At 36.6% G+C, this 19,688-nt stretch overlaps 1 protein-coding gene across 1 annotated transcript in view; it reads right to left on the bottom strand.

Moving 5' to 3' along the window:
* Window positions 1-19,688, bottom strand: part of KCTD9 (potassium channel tetramerization domain containing 9) — a 34,726-nt gene that overhangs the window by 11,647 nt on the left and 3,391 nt on the right. Inside the window, exons 2-6 of the mRNA XM_007938780.1 lie at window positions 11,019-11,140; window positions 9,221-9,264; window positions 2,785-2,881; window positions 2,100-2,158; window positions 1,779-1,907 (exon numbers count right to left, since the gene is read on the bottom strand). Coding sequence (XP_007936971.1) covers window positions 1,779-1,907; window positions 2,100-2,158; window positions 2,785-2,881; window positions 9,221-9,264; window positions 11,019-11,140 — 451 coding nt within the window. The remainder of the gene's footprint in view (window positions 1-1,778; window positions 1,908-2,099; window positions 2,159-2,784; window positions 2,882-9,220; window positions 9,265-11,018; window positions 11,141-19,688) is intronic.

Raw genomic sequence — 19,688 nt, 5'->3', positions numbered from 1 at the left:
GATGGACACTGGGAAGAGGTAACTATGGGGAGGAAGTAGGAGGGGAGCTGTTGCATTGTGGTAAACTGTGGTCAATGACATGAGACAAAGTATATGTGTACTGCTGTATGGAAAGTGAATTTGCTCTGTAAATCTTCACCAAAATCACAATAAAGAAAAAAAAGAAAAAGTGAAAATCATTAAAGAAGAAAATAAAAAGAAATAAAAAAGGTAAATTAAAAATATTCACTGATGAAAGCACAAATTAGAGAGAGCAAGAAATAAGGCATTTAAGTAAGTGGGAAGAAGATAAGTAATGCATAGTAAACTATTTTAAAGCACATAGTTACTTGGGGCAACCTGTAGTCAATGTAAAGAGTTTGGGTGGAAACCGCACTAATTAAAGCAATGGTTTATAAAATGAATCCAACAGAGAGCTCTGCTTACTGAACAACTGAATAAATAAGAGACATGTTGAAGAAACGCATAAAAGGAAAAATAGGTAGGATTTCATAATAACCTTGATTGCAGAAGTCTGCAAGAATACAGATATATATTTGTAATGTTATTTTCTAGGCAAGGTGGATATAAAGTGTTATCAATGATACAGGGAAAAAATTAAAATGGGAGGAACAAAAGACCTAAATGAAGTAACCCATTCAGACATACACATACACACACAAACTCAACTCTTAAGTGGTTATAGGACATATAGAGCTGAGGTTTAAAATGTATGCAGAAGAAGGTGGGTATTAGAGTGAAAAGTTGCAGAGTAACAAAGAAACTGAAAAGAAAAAGGTCTGTACAAGAGTGGATCACTGGTTATTTTTAGAATGATAATTCCTGCAGAATGACTAAAACAGGTTATAAATAAAACAGGTTATAGAAGGTTTAACACACTACTGGTCAAAAGTTAATAACACACACACACACACACAAGACATCAAGAATTTAGTTAGAAATTGATGAAGAGGGATCATCGTGACCTGAGAGTGTCAAATGTCATTTTTTTACAATGGGTAAACCTTAATGGGAACATAAAGTTTAATATAGAGATAATAAAAGTTCTTAAGTGCTTTGCATTTCACTACAGAGGCTGTAAACTAGCACCCCTTAGGCTGATTCTGATGTGTTTACCAAAAAAGAAAAAAAAAAAAAAAACCACCACTTAACTCACTGCCATTGAGTTGGACCCGACTCATAGTGAATCCTCCTTGGGTTTCGGAGGCGGTATCACTATGGAATAGACTGCCCAACCCTCCTTCCAAGGAGCGGCTGGTGGGTTTGAACTGCAAGACTTCTGGTTAGCAGTTAAATGCCTTAGGCGCTATGCCATTAGAGCTCTCCTGATGTGTTTAGCATGTAGAAAATGTCACAAAAAATTTTAGATTTATAGCTTTTCTATAAAAATCAAGGCTCTAGCACCCTAAATCCACATTCCGACATGGTAAAAATTTGTTGAAGCTGAGTAGGCATGAGTACTTGAGATTATCACATTTCCCATACTCCTCAAGTTCTAACATCAAAACCAATTCAGCTCCTTTTGATAGACTGTAAATCTATTTAGAATCTAAAAGTGAAATTCATGGGTTAGACACATACCTATATATGCAAAGGTATCTACCTGTGCCTGTATTTATTTCTATAACTATATATATTCATGTATTTGTGAAAACATTGAGTTTAAAAACATGAAAAGGATATATTTCACTTTAAGAAAAGATGCACTACTAGGTAATTGAAAACAAACTAAAAATCTGAAACGTACAAAAATGTGAAGAATAATAGTAAAAACTCACCCAATAAATTAATGCCATCATTTACAATGAGCTGTCCATGTCGCAAGTAGTTCAAAATGGGTTCAAAGTACTCAGGACTTCGGTCAATTAAGAAAGCTCCTCTATGATCTTGCTTATTTCCCCAGACATCTGTGTTACCATTAAAATGAGCACATTAACATAAACAGAAAACAAAGTTAGAAATTTAAGGAAGAAAAATTTGTTTCCACTCTTGTGAAAATCACTGGTATCATTAAAAAGTACAGAAGGACAGGAGCTTAAAAAAGTCAACACAGACACAAACAGACTATACCAAATATGAAAACAATGTGCTCTACTCACCTTTGTCCTTAAACATGTGGGCCAGCATACTGTCAGGTTCTTTATTCACTAAAGTGCTCCTAAGAATTCAGGGAAAAAAATTGATTTCTCCATTTGTCTTTATAAAGAAACATACTTAAGTCAAGAGTATACTCGATCCCAGCTGCTCTCTCAAAAAGATGCATGCTATAACCTGGTAGGAGTAATGCTGGGAAACAAAAACGTGCAGTAAGTTGCCATTTATCAAAATCCCTTCTAATTTGGCACTTCCTTTTGCTTTAAATCTTGGTTTAACTTCCTTTTATTTAAATACTAATATACTCTTCTAGCAAGCTATTATATAAAAATATTCCTGATCTTCAAAACCAACATTTTTCTGATCCCTTTAATATAAGCAGTTATATTCTCTCTGTATAATTTCAATATTGTTAATTTTAGTTTGTGTGTGTATATTACTTGTTATTTAAGAAGCATGTTCTAAAACATTACTGCATAGCTTTCATGCTTTGGCTAGAATGACTTATAAACCATTTTCTACTTCTTTCTTCAAAAAATCTTTCTAAAAATGGTTTGAGACTACATTGTATATTTAAGCAGCATTTAAATATATTTTAAGGAAATTGGCAAAATGAAAGAGAGAACAAACAGTACCTATGTGTCCCTCTTTAGTACACACACAGGCACATGCACACACACCTACACCTACCGTGTAGTTGTAAAGTACCGCCCTCCAACATTTAATGTTAGCCAGTCTGTGTGGGATCCTGTCAGTCCTTCAGGCGGTTTAGAATCTGTCTGAGGATCTAGAGATGACACGCAGAAAATAATGAAAATACTAAGATTGGGGATTCTGGAAAGATGGCAGTGGCATAATTTTTTAAACAAAATACAAACATAAAACTATATCAGAACTACTAGGAAAGCAAAACCCAAACCTGTAGACAGGATAAAACAAAACTAGATGAAAAGGTATGCCCAGAAACACTAACAGCTATAAGAACAGCATCTATGAAGGAAATAACAGGAAGAAGCAAAAGGGCATGCAAAACCTGACAATTCCAAAGTAATCCATAGATATTGTTGTTGTTATGTGCCGTGAAGTCAGACCTGACTCACAGCGATCCCTCCCTGGGTTTCCGAGGCGGTATCACTACGGAAGTAGATTGCCCAACCTTCCTTCCAAGGAGTGGCTGGTGGGTTTGAACCGCCAGCCTTCTGGTTAGCAGTCAAGTGCCTTAGGCACTACGCTACCAGAGCTCCTATACCACAGATAGTCACTTCAAAGTTAAGCAAGTGTTTTTGAAAAGAGCAGACTGAAAGTGGGAGGTATATGCTCACTTCAAAAGGGGGTGATGCAAGTAGAGTTTGCAGTAAGATCTGAGGGGGCTACAAATGAACTCTCAAAACTAACCAGTCAAACTCTCTTCTAGGACAAAGCCCCATACTGAGGATACGTATGTACATGCAGACCACTCAGCCGAGGGTGACGTACCCTTACCTGAGGATAAGATGCCGGAACAGAATTCAAGTTGAACAGAACAGATAGTAGAGAGGGGGAAAGGAGGGAGGGCCACATAAAAATTGAGGAGGTCTAAGTGAAGCAGAATTCCTCAGAAAGTGAGCCCCATTTTTTAAAAATACTTCATAAAAACAATAGAAAAGGGAATTCTAGAGTCATGAAATATAAAAGGCTTTCTAAGGCAGCAACAGTTTCTTAAGAAAAACTAGTTTCATGTAAAAAGAAGCAACAGAAAAGCCTAAGATCAAATTCCATACAAAAATATTAAAAGAATAAAAGAGAGTAATGAGCAGAATTGCCTTCCTATATACAATGAAAATGTGCCAGAAATACCCACAAAATAGATAAAAAGTATAATCTAATATTCCAAAACAAAAAAATAAGTGATACAAGATATGAAAGAAAAACGTAAACCAAAATTACAAAATTCATTAAATGAAGTAAAAGAACTCAAGAGGGAATGAGAAATAAAAGAAAAACCATTTCATTTGATAGAAGGTTTCAAATACATAGGACAAGTGTAGAAGATTGATCATCATATAACAGGAGCCCTGAAAGAAGAAAGTCAAAGAAAGGGAACAAAATAAATATATAATTCAAAATTCAAGAAAACTTTTCTGAAGTTAAAAAAATAATAAAAACATTCAAAATTGTAGCAAAGAGATGGAAACAATTTAAACACTCATCAATAGATGAGTGGATAACCAAATTATGGTACATGTACACTATGGAATACTATGCTACATTAAAGAACAATGAGGGATACGCACATCATCTCACAATGTAGATGAGCCTGGAGAACATTATGCTGAATGAAATAAGTTAATTGCAGAAAGATAAGTACTGTATGAGCCCATTACTGTAAAAAGACAAAGAAAGGTTTGCTTGAGAAAGGGAACTCACTTTGTAGGTTACCGGGGTGGGAAAGGAAGGGGAGGGATTAATTTCGGGCTAGTTGAGGCCTGCACACTGACATGGGTAAGGGGAGGGATGGTATGGAAAGAGTCTGTGACCACCATGATAACATTAGGAAAAGGGAAGTCACTGAATTGTGCACATAGGAGACAGATGGCAGATGCTAATATCAACCAGTGTGCCCACAATACTGCATTACCATTAACACCAAACACCAGGGCTACAGATAAACACATAAACACCTGAGAGGATCAGATGGGGGTCAGTGAACAGTAGTATACTCTAGACCAAGGACAGATTCAGTGCAGACTAATCTTGCACAGATATCAGTGATACAAAACACCTGTGATCCTTACAGAACCAAGAGAAGACAGACACAGAGTAATCCCTCACAGACACTCAGGCACTGTGGGACAGAGATCCAACAGATCTACCAACTCAGGACCATAGTACTGGGGGACATCAGACTCAATTGGCACAACAAAATACATAAAAGCCTCGTTCCTCATCCTACATTGGTGAGTAGCGACTGGGGTCTTAAAAGCTTTCAAGCGGCCATCTAAGATGCAGCTAATGGTCTCCTATTGGCATTTGGAAGCAATCAGCCCTAGGGCACGATGGCCCTTGAGACTGGAAGAACCAGATGGTGCCCAGCTACCAATGCCAATCACTCAGGAAAGGATCAAAACTGGAGATCCTGGAGAGAGTGGGAGGAAAAACGTGTAACAAAATCCAAAAACTCAATAATGACCAGAATTATTGGTGGGATGGAGTCTGGTGAGACCCCCAATACTATGGTCCTGGGATACATTCTGGGCCTGGAATAAGCTCACTCCCAGGGGCTGACTCTCAGCCCAATAGTACACAAAATGTACATGCAGACCACTCAGCTGAGGGTGACGTACCCACATACTCTATGGAAATACATCCCTTGGAGCAACAGACCATGGGGCACCAGAGGGGCAACACTCACATGGAGGAAATGCAGGACACACAGGAGGGCATAACTGTGAGGGGCACAAGGGGAGGATTACTGGGCAGGGAAGGGAGGAGACTGGCTAAGGGTTAGGCATGGTAAATGGGGAGTTAAACTAAATGTACACATAGTGTTGAATGTAAAACAAACTCTTAAAAAACTACATATTGAGAGGCCCACCTTGTAACTAAGAAAATCAACCTAGAACAATGTCGAATACCAAGACATAGCTACTAAAATTATTACACTTTAGAGAAAGAAAAAAGCTAAGATTTTCAACATCAACACTTTATGCCAGCATAAAAGCGAGCAATGTATTTCAGATATTTAAAGAAAGAAATTGTGAAGCAAGAATTTTTTCACTAGCTTCATCTAGTATAATGGAAATGCAATAAACTATATTTGAAGTTCATAGTCTGATACACTTTTATATAATATATCCAGCCAAAATGACTTTCAAGTATAAACAAAAATATCAAAATGCAAGATGTCAGGCAGTATTGTCTTCATAAGTCATTTCTGAGAAATCTACTCCAGATCAAGTTTTAGACAGCCACTAGAGCTATCAAGGGAGCTCTTGTGATGTAGTGCCTCAGGCATCTGACTGCTAACCAGAAGGCTGGCAGTTCAAACCCACCAGCCACTCCTCGGAAGGAAGGTTGGGCAATCTACTTCCGCAGTGATACTGCCTCGGAAACCCAAGGAGGGGTCGCTAAGAATCAGATCTGACTTGAGGGCAGTCAGACAGACATCAGTATAAGGACTAGAGGTAGACATTAGATATACTTCAAGAAATAATACTAAATGAGGGTTAAAATGGAAATATTATAGTGTATAGTGGCTAACTACTCCAAGAATGTAGAAATAGTACAATTATTAGGTAAAGGGAGAAAAAAATGGATATATGCAAAAAAAGTTTGTTTTTCATAATCACATTGCTGCTGAAAGTACTGAGATTGTTATTCTGACACTTTTATGTGCATCTTATATGGGATGAAGTAAATGAGTATTATGTGATACTATAATTCTATCATTCCCTATGTCCCTGAGAACCAGGATTAGTGATATGGAAGAAAGGAGACATAGATACACCATAGAAGTGAAATAAAAACACAGAAGCTAAATAAAAATCCCATAATCCTAAACATAAACAAACTATTAGTATGAGTCCATGAGCTATTGTTTCTTGATATTACATTATATATGATACATTATATGTATCATATACAAGCTCTGTATTGTTGTTGTTTAGGTGCCATTCAATCGGTTCCAACTCACAGAGACCCTATGTATAGCAGAATGAAACACTGCCTGCTCCTGTGCCATCTTCATAATCGTTGCTATGCTTGAACTCATTATTGCAGCCACTGTGTAAATCTATCTTGCTAAGGGTCTTCCTCTTTTTCATTGCCCCACTATTTTGTCAAGCATGATGTCCTTCTCCAGGGACTGGTCCCTCCTGATAACATGTCTAAAGTATGTGAGACGAAGACGCGCCATCCAAGCTTCTAAGAAGTATTCTGGCTGTACTTCTTCCAAGGCAGATTTGTTTTTCTGGCAGTCTGTGATACATTCAATATTCTTCACCAACACCATAATTCAAATATATTTTATTTCTAACTACCATTTCTTATTCTGTCTTCCAAAAAGGCCAAATAACAATGATGAACCTCATAGCAATGAACCTCCTTAGAAACTACACTGTGGTCTTGAAATGGTATTTCCCACTAAAAGAAATCAAGGCTTCATGGAGAAATGGTTGAATCCATGTCTGGGACATGAAAAGCAAAAGATAAACACTTCGTGATTTAAATGACTTGCCATTAAACATAGAAAGTACAATAGTACATGAGTAGCCCTGTAGTTGAGCAATTATGAATCAGAAATCTGTTTTTAAGTAATTTATTTTGGATTCAGAACTTATAGAAATGTTTTAAATGGTAAAATTCCTTAGCCAGTTAACAAAAACTTATTTGGATCCACTGCTGTCTTGGTGGTTCAGTGTTTAAATTGCTGAGCTGCTAACCAAAAGGTCAGTGGTAACTGAAAGGCTGGTGGTTTAAACCCACCTGCTCTGCAGAAGAAAGATGGGGTAGTCTGCTTCTATAAAGATTACAGTGCTGGAAACCCTATCAGACAGTTCTACTCTGTCCTGTAGGGTCACTATAACCTGGAATCGACTTTATGGCAATGGGTATTTTTTGGCGGAGTTTAAATTTTTTACTAAGGACAGAAATATTTGTGGCAGGAGAGGGGAAGAGAAGAGCAGATTCCTCCTTCTCTAGCCAGAGGTAAAAGCCATCAGCAATACTCATTGAAGTAAGTACAATATGCCTTTGGCATTCTTTACCCTTTTTACCATACTGCCTAACAACTTCAAGTATAGGTGTCTCTCACATCTTTTATCCCTCTGTAATATACAAGTTCCTAGTGGAATACTCACTTTAATAAAAGGCCTAAAATCCAAAGTGCTTTGCATTTTAAAGCAACTTACCCCTTTCTTTTAATCAAAATTCAGCTGATCTTATCCTCCCAGCCTTTCCAACCTAATTACTATGATGCCAATATACAATGGCATTTTAAAGAGACATCTTTTGGCATATTAAAATGAACATAACACATTGAGGTAAAAAAAAAAAAATTGCTAGAATACTACTTGTATTTTCTCTCTCCCCTCAAACTTAATGCTTAAAGGTAGAGGGTCCTATGGCAAAACCCTGGAAGGTTAGGACTTGGGCAGACTTTGCTTTTTTTGTTTGTACGTTTGCAAGGAACCTGTTAAGTCCCCGTTGCCTGCCAGCCAGGAGCTCTGGTAGCATAGTGCCTAAAGCACTTGACTGCTAACCAGAAGGCTGGTGGTTCAAACCCACCAGCCACTCCTTGGAAAGAAGGTTGGGCAATCTACTTCCATAGTGATACGGCCTCGGAAACCCAAGGAAGGGTCACTATGCGTCGGGGCCACCAACTTGACAGCACATAACAATAACAACAACCTTGCCAGCCACTCTGTTAGACTAATGGATAAAAAAGATGAGGAATCTTTTGCTCAGAGTTTTAAGGTAGAGACAGACAAAGTTAGTTTGTGCAATGATCCTGAGAACTACCTCCACTCACCAAAAACAATCACTGTGATGCTAAAAAATAATCCTTAAATAAATACTCAGAGTGTGACTATATGCAATTAAATAAGCCAAATACTTGTTAAATAGGCTTTTTCATTTGACATACAAAACAGTATAAACTTTCTTCCAAATCAAGAGGTAATGTGTGCATGTATGTGATCCCACATCACTTTTATGACTGATTCGAGTAGATCACTATGAAGGATTGTAAAGCAATACTTATGCCAGCAATATATACTTACAAATACATGATAAAATATTTACAGAAATCCTGGTAACTACTACCAAGGAGAAAATTTGAAAACAAGACAGTTGTACTTTCTAAAATCAAAAATACCCTATCATGTCATATTTAACAAATAGGTACACACACAGAGCATTTTCAAGACAGGTAAAAGACCAAGTATCTATGATAAAACATGATCATATAATTCCCCCCCAAAATTTACTTGAACACACATACGCAATGCAGAATCAAAAGAAGTATAAAGATCTGAGTTACTGCTACAAGATCCATTTTAATGTTAGGCTTAGTAACCCTATGTAAAGTATTTACCATTTCATCTTTTTTATTTTAGTAGACAAAATTGGCTTTTAGTAAATCACTTACCAATAAATGGTTCTCCTTCACACACAAACAAAACATCATCATCCCTGGGGAAATAAAAATTTAAAAAGCTACCATCAAAATCCAGAAGTCACATTAATTATGCTGACTATAGTAACTATCTCTTTGAATTACAAAGAAGATAGGTTTTGCTATAAATCTATACTGCAAAGAAGTTGATTAACTTTACAGGACTTTTTTTTCAACATGATTTAATTATCTTTGGATTTAAATTCAAATAAGATCACACGCATGAACGTACTTTTGAAGAAAAGTATTTTTTTGAAAATAAAATCTACAATTGAAGAATTTACTATTATGCTCAAAGGATGTGATTAATGCAATAGCCAGCTCTTTTTTTTTACTTTCATTTTTCACCCTTAAATACACTATGATAGTTCTCTTTCAAATTACTGAGGTTCTCTTCTTAATCCAAACCTGCTGTATGCTTTGGTAATACAAATTTTCAATTAAATCTATGAAAAAATTGGCAAAGTATCTCTGATACAAACACTACCCTGCTGTACATCTACCATTCCCAAATATACTTGAATGGCCAAATATAGTCACATGCCCAAATATAAATTACTGGGCATAATCTATATTCTGAATTATCAGTGTAAATCCCCCTGCCCATCCCGCTAGTAATATAAATGAACTATGAACCACAAGCTTAAATAGGTATAATTTTACAGTTCAGAAGGCTTTAGTTATGATCTATGTCACATAAGTTTTTATTTCCTGTAAGATATTATAGAAACATACTGAGTTTTTCTTAGAAGCAGAGTCCGTTTTGTTAAGAAGAAAACTAAGTTGATATAGATTATTCAATAATGTGACTCAAATATACACAGAAACCTAAAGAAGCTGGGAGATGGATATTAAAAACCTAAGAAACTCTCCTAACTTATTTGGATTTGAAATGTAGTCTATATTTGCTCAACATGCCAGTTAGCATTTTTAGATCAGTATGAAAATTTGTTTCTACTTTATGAACACAAATCAAGTATTAAATTTTATGACCTTGGGTAAGTCACTTATGTTCTTAGTTTTCTCTTTTGCAAAACACAGACAGTATATACATTGAAAAGTCATTCAGATCTGATTTTAAGTGGAGATTAAAATTTGTATATTATAATAATTCAGAGCATCAATATCCTTAAACCATCAATAAAAGAAAACCACGCTTGCGAGATAAATAACTTGGGCAAAGCAATCAAAACATAATTGGTATTGTAACCAGTACTTAATTTGTGTTCCACTGATCCTGTAAGGATGGCATGAAGTGAACTACATACTTTGTGTTTTAATGGACTAAATCGGCTTGGGATAAAAACAAAAACAAGCACGAGCAAAAACACTATTGTAGTGGATCACTGATGAGTTAACTCTATTTAAAATAGTATCATATTTAGTAAGTTTTCACAAAAGTAGGTCTCTGGAATGCTTGTAAAATTCAAAGCATTATTAGGAAATGAATTTAAGGATAATAATAAAGTAGCACGTAAATAAAGAGATCAATTAGATTTTTAAGTTAAGAAATGCAAGTCTTAAATTCATCTCTAGTACCATAAAGAAGAAATTGTTCACAGACTTTCTGCATAGTTCATATATAGCTATCAGTATACTGAAATATACTGATAGTTTTCTATCTGATCAATACACCATAGTCCAAATAATATAAATTCCACTGCACAAATTCTAGGCAATTACTTGCCAAAATCTTATAATATGATTAGGGGAAACAGCATGCTACCAAGAAGGCAAGGGCACACTGAGTTGATAGAAAGGTGAAGGTTACCTGATCAAAGCAATATCATCAATCAGTCCACCTTTCCCATTATACACACTGGTGGCTTTTATGCCGAGTTTATTGCTGGCCACAGAAAGCAAATCAGATAAAGTTCCATATACAGCAACCACCTGCAAACACATGAGATTAATTTGAACAATGTGTGTAATGAATTTCATCACCCATAAATAATTAACCATTATACTTTAAACAGGATTAAAAATTTAGCTTATCATATAAAAGGAAATTTCAAGAAGTTCTTAAAAGTGTTCCCTTTTCTAGGACTCAATATTTCTAGGACCTAATATTACAGAAATTAAAAACTAGAGAACAAGAAGTCATCTCTGACCAAAATCAACCTATAATCATAAGCATATGAAGTGCTCAGTTCTGAAGAGAGACCTGGATTTGAATCAAGATTCTGACATTTTTAAGGTCTTAATTGAGACTAATTACTTAACCTCTTTATGCTTCTGTTGCCTGATCCATAAGGCATTTGACTGCTAACCAGAAGGCTGGCAAGTCAAACCCACTAGCCACTCCTCGGAAGGAAAATCGGGCAATCTACTTCCGTGGTGATACTGCCTCAGAAACTCAAGGAGGGTTCGCTATGAGTTGGATCTGACTTGATAGCAGTGAGTTTTCTTGACAGCACCTACCTCCTATGGTTGTTGACAACAAAATGAGTTAATGCATGATAAAAACCCAAAACCAAACCCATTGGTGTTGAGTCGATTCCAATTAATGGTGTCCCTATAGGACAGAGCAGAATTGCACCATAGGGTTTCCAAGGCTGTAATCTTTACGAAAGCAAATTGTCACATCTTTCTCCCGCAAAGCCACTGGTAGGTTTGAACTACCTATTTTTCAGTTAGCAGCAGACCACTTAACTACTGTGCTATCAGGGATACTCAATGTATAATAAGAACTTAGCAAAGGGCCTTTTTAGTTGTTGTTTGCTGTCCAGTTGGCCCCGACTCATAGCGACCCCTCCTTGGGTTTTCGAGGCAGTATCACTACGGAAGTAGGATTGCCCAACCTTCCTTCCGAGGAGTGGCTGGTGGGTTTGAACCGCCAGCCTTCTGGTGAGCAGTCAAGTGCCTTAGGCACTATGCTACCAGAGCTCCTAGTGCCTTAGACATATTAAATATTTATTATGTTGAACTTAATTTATTCCTTTGTTACAGGAATGATTTATCCTCGCTTATTTTATCCTTTATTATTACCTGCAATATGACAGGTAACAACCTCTCATCTTGTTTACTTAATTCTTCAATAATTATGTTTATTCATTATTTTATAAAAGCCAGATTTTAGCATCTAACATTCTATATAACAAACAGCTGGATAACAATGATTTGCCCTGCTCTGAATCATGCACAATCTGATGATAAATGTGCAGGATATCTGCAACTTTTATGCAGGAGGGTGAGAAACTTGAATTTTGTTTTCTGGTCATAATTGGAACTATGGGTTCAGATGCTGAGTTGTATAGTTGTACCATGATCATTAGGACCTCTGAAAGTAAATGACAAATATTTGGCAAGGACTTGAACATTAAGTATAAATAGCTAATTGACTTCCCACAGGACACTGTATAAATTAGTGACTGAAATATAGTAAATGCTTAATTTTTAGTTAAATAAACAAGGTAAATAGCTGGCCATGGAGGGAGTTATTTGCTAACATAGGTGTTTGCATGTGCAAACTTTCAAAGGGAGAGTACTGAAATTCCAATTATTTTCTCCTGGCAGGATTGAAAGGACAAAGGCAAGAGGAGTGCTGTGTCAGTGACAGTAGAACTGGGGCTTTTGGAGAAGGGTGCAAGGCATATACAATTTAAAGGGAACCAGATAGATTATAAAAAAATAATGCAAAGCTTGTGGCACAGTATTTTACATACAGTAGACATGCCATAAATGCCACCACTCATCTGTCAGTTTGTCATACAGTGGTGATTTGCATGTTGCTATGAAGCTGGAGTCTATGCCACCTGTATTTCAAATACCACCAGCAGGGTCACCCATGGTAGACAGGTTTCAGTGGAACTACCAAAGACAGACTTGGAAGAAGGAGGGGGGCCATTCACTTCTCAAAGAACTGGCCAGTGAAAACTTTATGAACAGCAGTGAAACAGTGTCTGATGTATTACTGGAAAATAAATGATTAAAGCCTGAATAAAATATGCCCCTCAATATCCTATCATTTTTCACCTATGTAACAGAGACTGGAATTTTAACAATTATATCTTATAAATATTACTGGGATAAAAGGAAGAGAAATACAGTATACAGGGCGTTAAATACAGCAAACCTGGTTGTGTTAAGGCAAGGAGTGTGAAGAAAGGATAGAAAAGAAACAAAAATGTGAAGGAGCAGGAGATGGACTAGGGCAGTACCAAGACTTTTATAATGCGCAAATTGCTATGAGGTGAGGTTAAGAACATGCTTTTTTTTTTTTTTTAATTGTGATTTGGGTGAAGGTTTACAGAGGAAATTTACTTTCCATACAGTGGTTCACATATACTTTGTCTCATGAGATTGACCACAGTTTACCACAATGCAACAGCTCCCCTCCCACTTCCTCCCCATAGTTACCTCTTCCCAGTGTCCATCCCTCCATGCACTCCTGCCCCCTGAGCTGTCTCCCTGTGCATAAGCAGCCCTTCTTTCTCGCATGATTCTTCTCTCCAAGGAGTGTATCTACTTGAAGTAAATGTTCAACTCATATGCCTGTCTTTTGTTTGGCTGGAAACCACAGGTGTGGGTTCAATTCCAGACCTGAAGGGCAGCTAGGGGCCATAGTCTCAGTGGTTCCACCAGGCTCTATCGGACCAGCAAACCTGGTTCCCTCCCTTTTTTTTTCCTACAAATGATTTCGAGTTTTGTTCCACATCATTCTCCTTCTCTATCCAGGATCTCCTACATAGATCCCCTTTCAAGTGGATGACAGTGGTAGCCGGGCACCATTTAGTTCTTCTGGTCTCATAGTCGTATAGGCTGCAGACTGGATGGTGTACAGTCGCTAGGACTAATTGTTTCTATGAATTTTGGTTTTCTTCATTCTTCTTTACTCTGGATGAGGAGAGACCCATCATTGCATCCAGATGGCAGCTTGCTAGCTTTTAAGATCCCAGTCGCTACTTGCCAAAGTAGGAGGTGGAACAAGGTTTTGTACAGTATGTTATGTCAATTGAGCTTGATGTCCCCTGCGACTATGGTCCCAAGCCCACAGGTTCAACTAGTTGGTCCCTCTGGGTAGCAGGCTGTGACCAAGCAGTGACCACAACCTTGTCCCTTGTCAGCTCTACTATACATCTGGGAATTCTGATCATTCACATAAACTTACAGGACCACTGTCTGCCAACCCTATATATGTTCTTGGATACACTCCCCATTTCATAGACATATCTAATCGCTTAGCCTGTCCACCCATCTATCCACCCATATACCCATGTTAGCCTTCACTGACAACACAGTACTGTATGTACAGAAGGGTTCGTATTTGTTGTCTGTAACTCCCATGTAACTCTCTCTGTCTTTCTCATCCTTAGTGGTGCCTTATTGGTCATTCACATTTGGTACATGGCCCTTCTCTTCACCCAAATCAATACTTATCTCTATGTATCTCACAGCGTTCCCTACTCTACCCTCCTATCCCTGGTGACCAACAAAGAAAATTTCCTTCTACAGATAAACCTTTCATTAACTTTTACAATAACAGACTAATACAATATTTGCCCTTTTGTGATTGAGTTATTTCACTCAGCATAAGGTCCTCCAGGTTCATCCATGTTATGCAGTATTTTGCAGATTCTACATTATTCTTTAGCATTGCATAGTATTCCATTGTGTCTATGTACCATAGTTTGGTTATCCATTCCTCAGTTGATGGACACCTAGGTAGTTTCCATCTTTTAGCTATTGTAAATAGTGCTGCGATGAACATGGGTGTGCATATACCTGTTCTTGTCATGGCTTGCACTTCTTTAGGGTATATACCTAGTAACTGAATGGCTGGGTCAAATGGTATTTCTAATTCCAACTTTGGAAGGAATCGCCATACTGCTTTCCACAATGGTTGTACCATTTTACAGTCCCACCAGCAGTGTATGAGAGTCCCAATCTCTCCACAACCTCGCCAGCATTTGTTATTTTCTGTCTTGTTGAACTTTGCTACCAGTGCTGGAGTAAGATGGTATCTCATTGTTGTTTTGATTTGCATCTCTCTAATAACTAATGATCATGAGCACTTCTTCATGTTTGTTGGCTGCTTGAATATCCTCCTTGGTGAAGTATCTGTTCATGTTTTCTGCCCATTTTTTAACTGGATTGTTTGTCTTTTTGTTATTGAGGTGTTGGAGTTTTCTATAAATTCTAGAGATAGATCCCTTGTCAGATATGTTATTACCAAATATTTTTTCCCAATTTGTAGGTTCTCTTTTGACTCTTTTGGAGAAGAAATTTCTTTCTAACTCTGACGTTCTTGTCATAGTTGCTATTACACTAAGAATTTTCCAAATCTTTCTCTTCCTCCACATATTTATCTCTGCTTCTTATATATCATTACATAATTTTATTTTGCCTGACATTATCTCCTTCTTACCCTAATAACCTCAACTTTGTCCCCCGGCATTTCTTTTCTCTCCTCTCACTCAATGTTGTTGTTGTTACCGTCCATAGGCCATAACATAAAATGGACCTATATAATGGTCTTCTGTCATTAATGTTCAATGTGTCAAATCTACTCCTGAAATGGTCTCTGCATTCAGGTCAGATATACTCAAGGTCATACTTTGGCTCTCGGGGACTTTTAATTTTCTTCAGCTTCAAGCTGATTTTGCATATGTGCAACTGATGGTCTGTTCCAAGGGCAACCCTTGGTCTTGTTCTGACCAATGATACTGAGCTTCTCTATCATCTCTTTCCACAGATGTAGTTGATTTGATTCCTGTATATTCTACCCAGTAAGATCCACGTGTATAGTCTCTTTTATATTGCAGAATTCTATCACATGATCTCCAGGTCATTTTTATGACCAAGGCAATATTTTCCAACTACCAATCCTTATTCTTATTTCCAACATTTGCATTGCAATCACTAGTAACTCTCAGTGCCTCTTGATTGCATGTTTGATCATTTTTAGACTGTAGAAGGTGGTAAAAATCTTCAATTTCCTCATCTTTGGCTTTAGTGGTTGGTACATAAATTTGAATAACAGTCATATTAACTGGTTTTCTTTGTAGGCATATGGATATTATCCTATCAGTGACAGCACTGTACTTTAGATTTTTAAATGTTCTTTTTGACAATGAATTTAATGCAATTCCTCTTCAGTTTGTCATTCCAGGCAATAGTAGACTATATGATTATCTGACTCAAAATGGCTAGTATCAGTCCCTTTCACTTCACTAATGCCTAGGTTATTGATTGTTACGTGCTGCCTTTCATTTTTATGACTTCCAATTTTCTTAGGTTCATATATTTCACATTCCTATTACTAACATATGTCTCCAGTTGCTTCTTCTCATTTTAAATTGTGCCACATCAGCAAGTGAAGGTCATGAAAGCTTTACTCCATCCATGTCATTAAGGGTGACTCTGAGGAGGTAGCTCTTCCCCAGTCATATTTTAAGTGCCTTCCAATCTAAGGGGCTCATCTTCTGGCACTGCATTGAACAATGTTCACCACTATTCATAAGGTTTTCACCAGCCAAGTTTTTCAGAAGTACACTGCCAAGTCCTCCTTCCTAGTCTGCCTTAGTTTGGAAGGTCTGCTGAAATCTGTTGAGCATAGGTGACCCTAATGGTATATGAAATACCAGTGGCATATCTTCCAGCATCATAGCAACACACAAGCCATGACTGTATGATAAGCTGACAAATGAGTGGTTGTCATACTGGCTAAGGTTTACCATACTCAACAGTACTTATATGGAATATTTCCATCATCAAAGAAAGTTCTATCAGACAACACTGTTCTAAAGAGTGGAGGAAAATAAAGAAAAATACAAAGAAATACCTATGTCAATTCTATTATGCTTCATCGTGATATAGCAACCCACAGAGTTCAACTCAAGACAATCTGGCATTATCTTGTACAACTGAATATTCACATATCCAACTTGGTATACACCCTAGAGCAGTGGTCCTCAAAATGTGATTCCTAGACCAGCAACATTAGAAGCACCTGGAAATTTATTAAAAATGCAAATCCCTAGACTTACCCCATACCCACTGAATTTGAAACTCTGGGGATAAGCTTAGCAAGGTGTTTTCTGAAACCCTCTAGGTAATTCTGACATAAACTAAAATTTGAGGACGACTGCACTAGAAAAATTATTGTACATATGCACCACATTACATATACAGTATATTCATGGCAGTGCAGTTAATATAATAGTTTAAAAAAAAAAAACCCTCAATATATTGAATGAAAAAAGTAAATCCTAAAAGACTACATACAATATTATACTTTTCTAAAACCCCAAAGCTGACAAAACAACAAATACATAGTTTAGTTATAAATAAACATGTTGTAAAACTGATTTAAAAAGAAAAAAATGGCAAAGGGAAATACAAGATTCATGAAAATAACTGCCCTTATGGGATAAGGAAGTGGATGAATATACCAAGTTATTAGTAATATACTATTTCATGGCTTGGGCACTAACTTTACTGTTATTTATTATATCATTTTCTTTTAATTTTTATGTATATTGATGTTCTTTATTATATTATCTTGTATGTATCAAACACCTTAAAAATGTTTAAGCTCAAAGAGCCTTCTCAAGATTCTTATTCATATTTCAATAGACAAATGCTCAGTGATTTTCACCTTTCTTCAAATCTAGATACTTAATACTAACAACATATATCTGAAATAATTAATATCAAAGCCAAAAAAAAAAAAAAGTACGAAACTCCCAGACCAAGACTGCAAAGACAGAGAGACTTCAGTACAGAATTCAGATTTGTTTCCTATACCATTATGCCTGCAGTGCCAGGGACAGTGCCTCACATTTAGAAGGTGCTTGATAAGGGCTGTTTGGTTGGTTGAATGAATAAGGTATACAAAGGTCTATGACTTACAGAACTCATTATTGAGATTCTGAAGTCAAGGTTTGCCAAAAAAGTACATTATGTTCAAGGTACAGAAGCTTTGTTTGTATTGATATCAGTTTGCTGAGAAGCTACTCACTACATTGAGATGTCTGAGTCCTCATTTGTTTCCTTAAAACCACCTCTTACAGTTCTACTCTGTCACAGTAGTGACTTACTAGTCAAATAGTCACTTGATGGCACCTAACAATAACAACAGAAACAAGGAATATTAAAAAAAGAACAGTGCTAATTCTGAAGCATATGAAGAAAGGATGAAAGGCATGAGCATAACTGATTTTTATTGGAGTAGTGTAAAAATTTTTTTAATTAAAGGTCCCAATTTTTTAGAACTGCGTTTTTCAAATGTTTCTGATTACGCATCTCATCAGTAAAACATTTCTGGCCATGTGCTCATATGTACGTATATATGTTTGTTTATAAACTATCTACCACTGTGAGAAAGGACATGTTTCCCTGAATGATTTGAGGACTTTTATTAACTTAGACCTAAATGAGATGGATTGACACAGTGGCTGTAACAATTGGCTCAGGTATAGCAAGGACTGTGAGGCTGGCGCAGGACCAGGCAGTGTTTTGTTCTGTGGTACATAGTATCACTGAGTTGGAGCTGACTGGACAGCACCTAACAACATTAACTTAGAGTACAAGTCTACCAATAAAAAGCTGCTAAATATTAAATTTAGAGAAATTCTGCCAAGTGCAAGATTGAGTTTCAACACTAAACAAAAATAATATGAAAAAACACAAAATTTGAAGCTGCTTTTCTTCATGTTTTGGAAAATAGTTAAATGTCTTGCTAACTGGGATGATGACATATCCTATCATTAGCTATTATGTCAAGAACAACATACACACTTAGCAAGGGTTTACTGTAAATAAACTCGATGTCACTGTGTCAATTCTGAGTTATGGTGACCCTGGATGACAGAGTAGGATTGCCCCATAGGGTTTCCAAGGCTGTAAATCTTTACACAAGCCAAATGCTTCATTTTTCTCCCGCAGGGAGTGGGTTTCAACTGCTGACCTTCTGCTTAGCAGCTAAATGGCTTAACCACTGCACCCCCAGAGCTGCTCCTTTATTATCAATAACCGAGACTTAATATGATTTCAAATATTCTTGCTTAAATTTGTCTTTTTTTTAAACTATTTTTCATATCTAAAGATATCCAGTTTCTTTTTATATTTTGTAGTACGGCTGACTGTTTATACTATTAGTGTCATCTCTACTATTTTTTTGTTGTTTACTTGTGCTTGCATAATTGATATTGTCTTCAATCTGAAATTGAAGGAATCTTTTAAAAGCTGCTTGACCTTTTGGTAAGGGTTAGTTTAGTTAAAACTGAGGGTTAGTTTAGTTAAAACTGGATAATATAAATCTTAACCCAGCACCTGTAAACTTCAATACATCATAATATGTAAAAAATAAATCAACAAGAAGTTATTATCAATTTTTTTACATGTGAACACCCTCCAGTCTTTCAGAAGACTTGTGACCAGCTTAAACTTTCAGTGACTGAAGCCATTAATGTCTTTCCAGAAAAGATAAAGTTTTACT

This window comes from Orycteropus afer, unplaced genomic scaffold, assembly GCF_000298275.1.
Source record: "Orycteropus afer afer isolate SDZICR_OR568_19922 unplaced genomic scaffold, OryAfe1.0 scaffold00053, whole genome shotgun sequence".
In the NCBI taxonomy this organism is placed as follows: Eukaryota; Metazoa; Chordata; class Mammalia; order Tubulidentata; family Orycteropodidae; genus Orycteropus; species Orycteropus afer.
The sequence above is the reverse complement of the archived record's forward strand: the minus strand, read 5'-3'. Positions and strand labels throughout refer to the sequence as shown.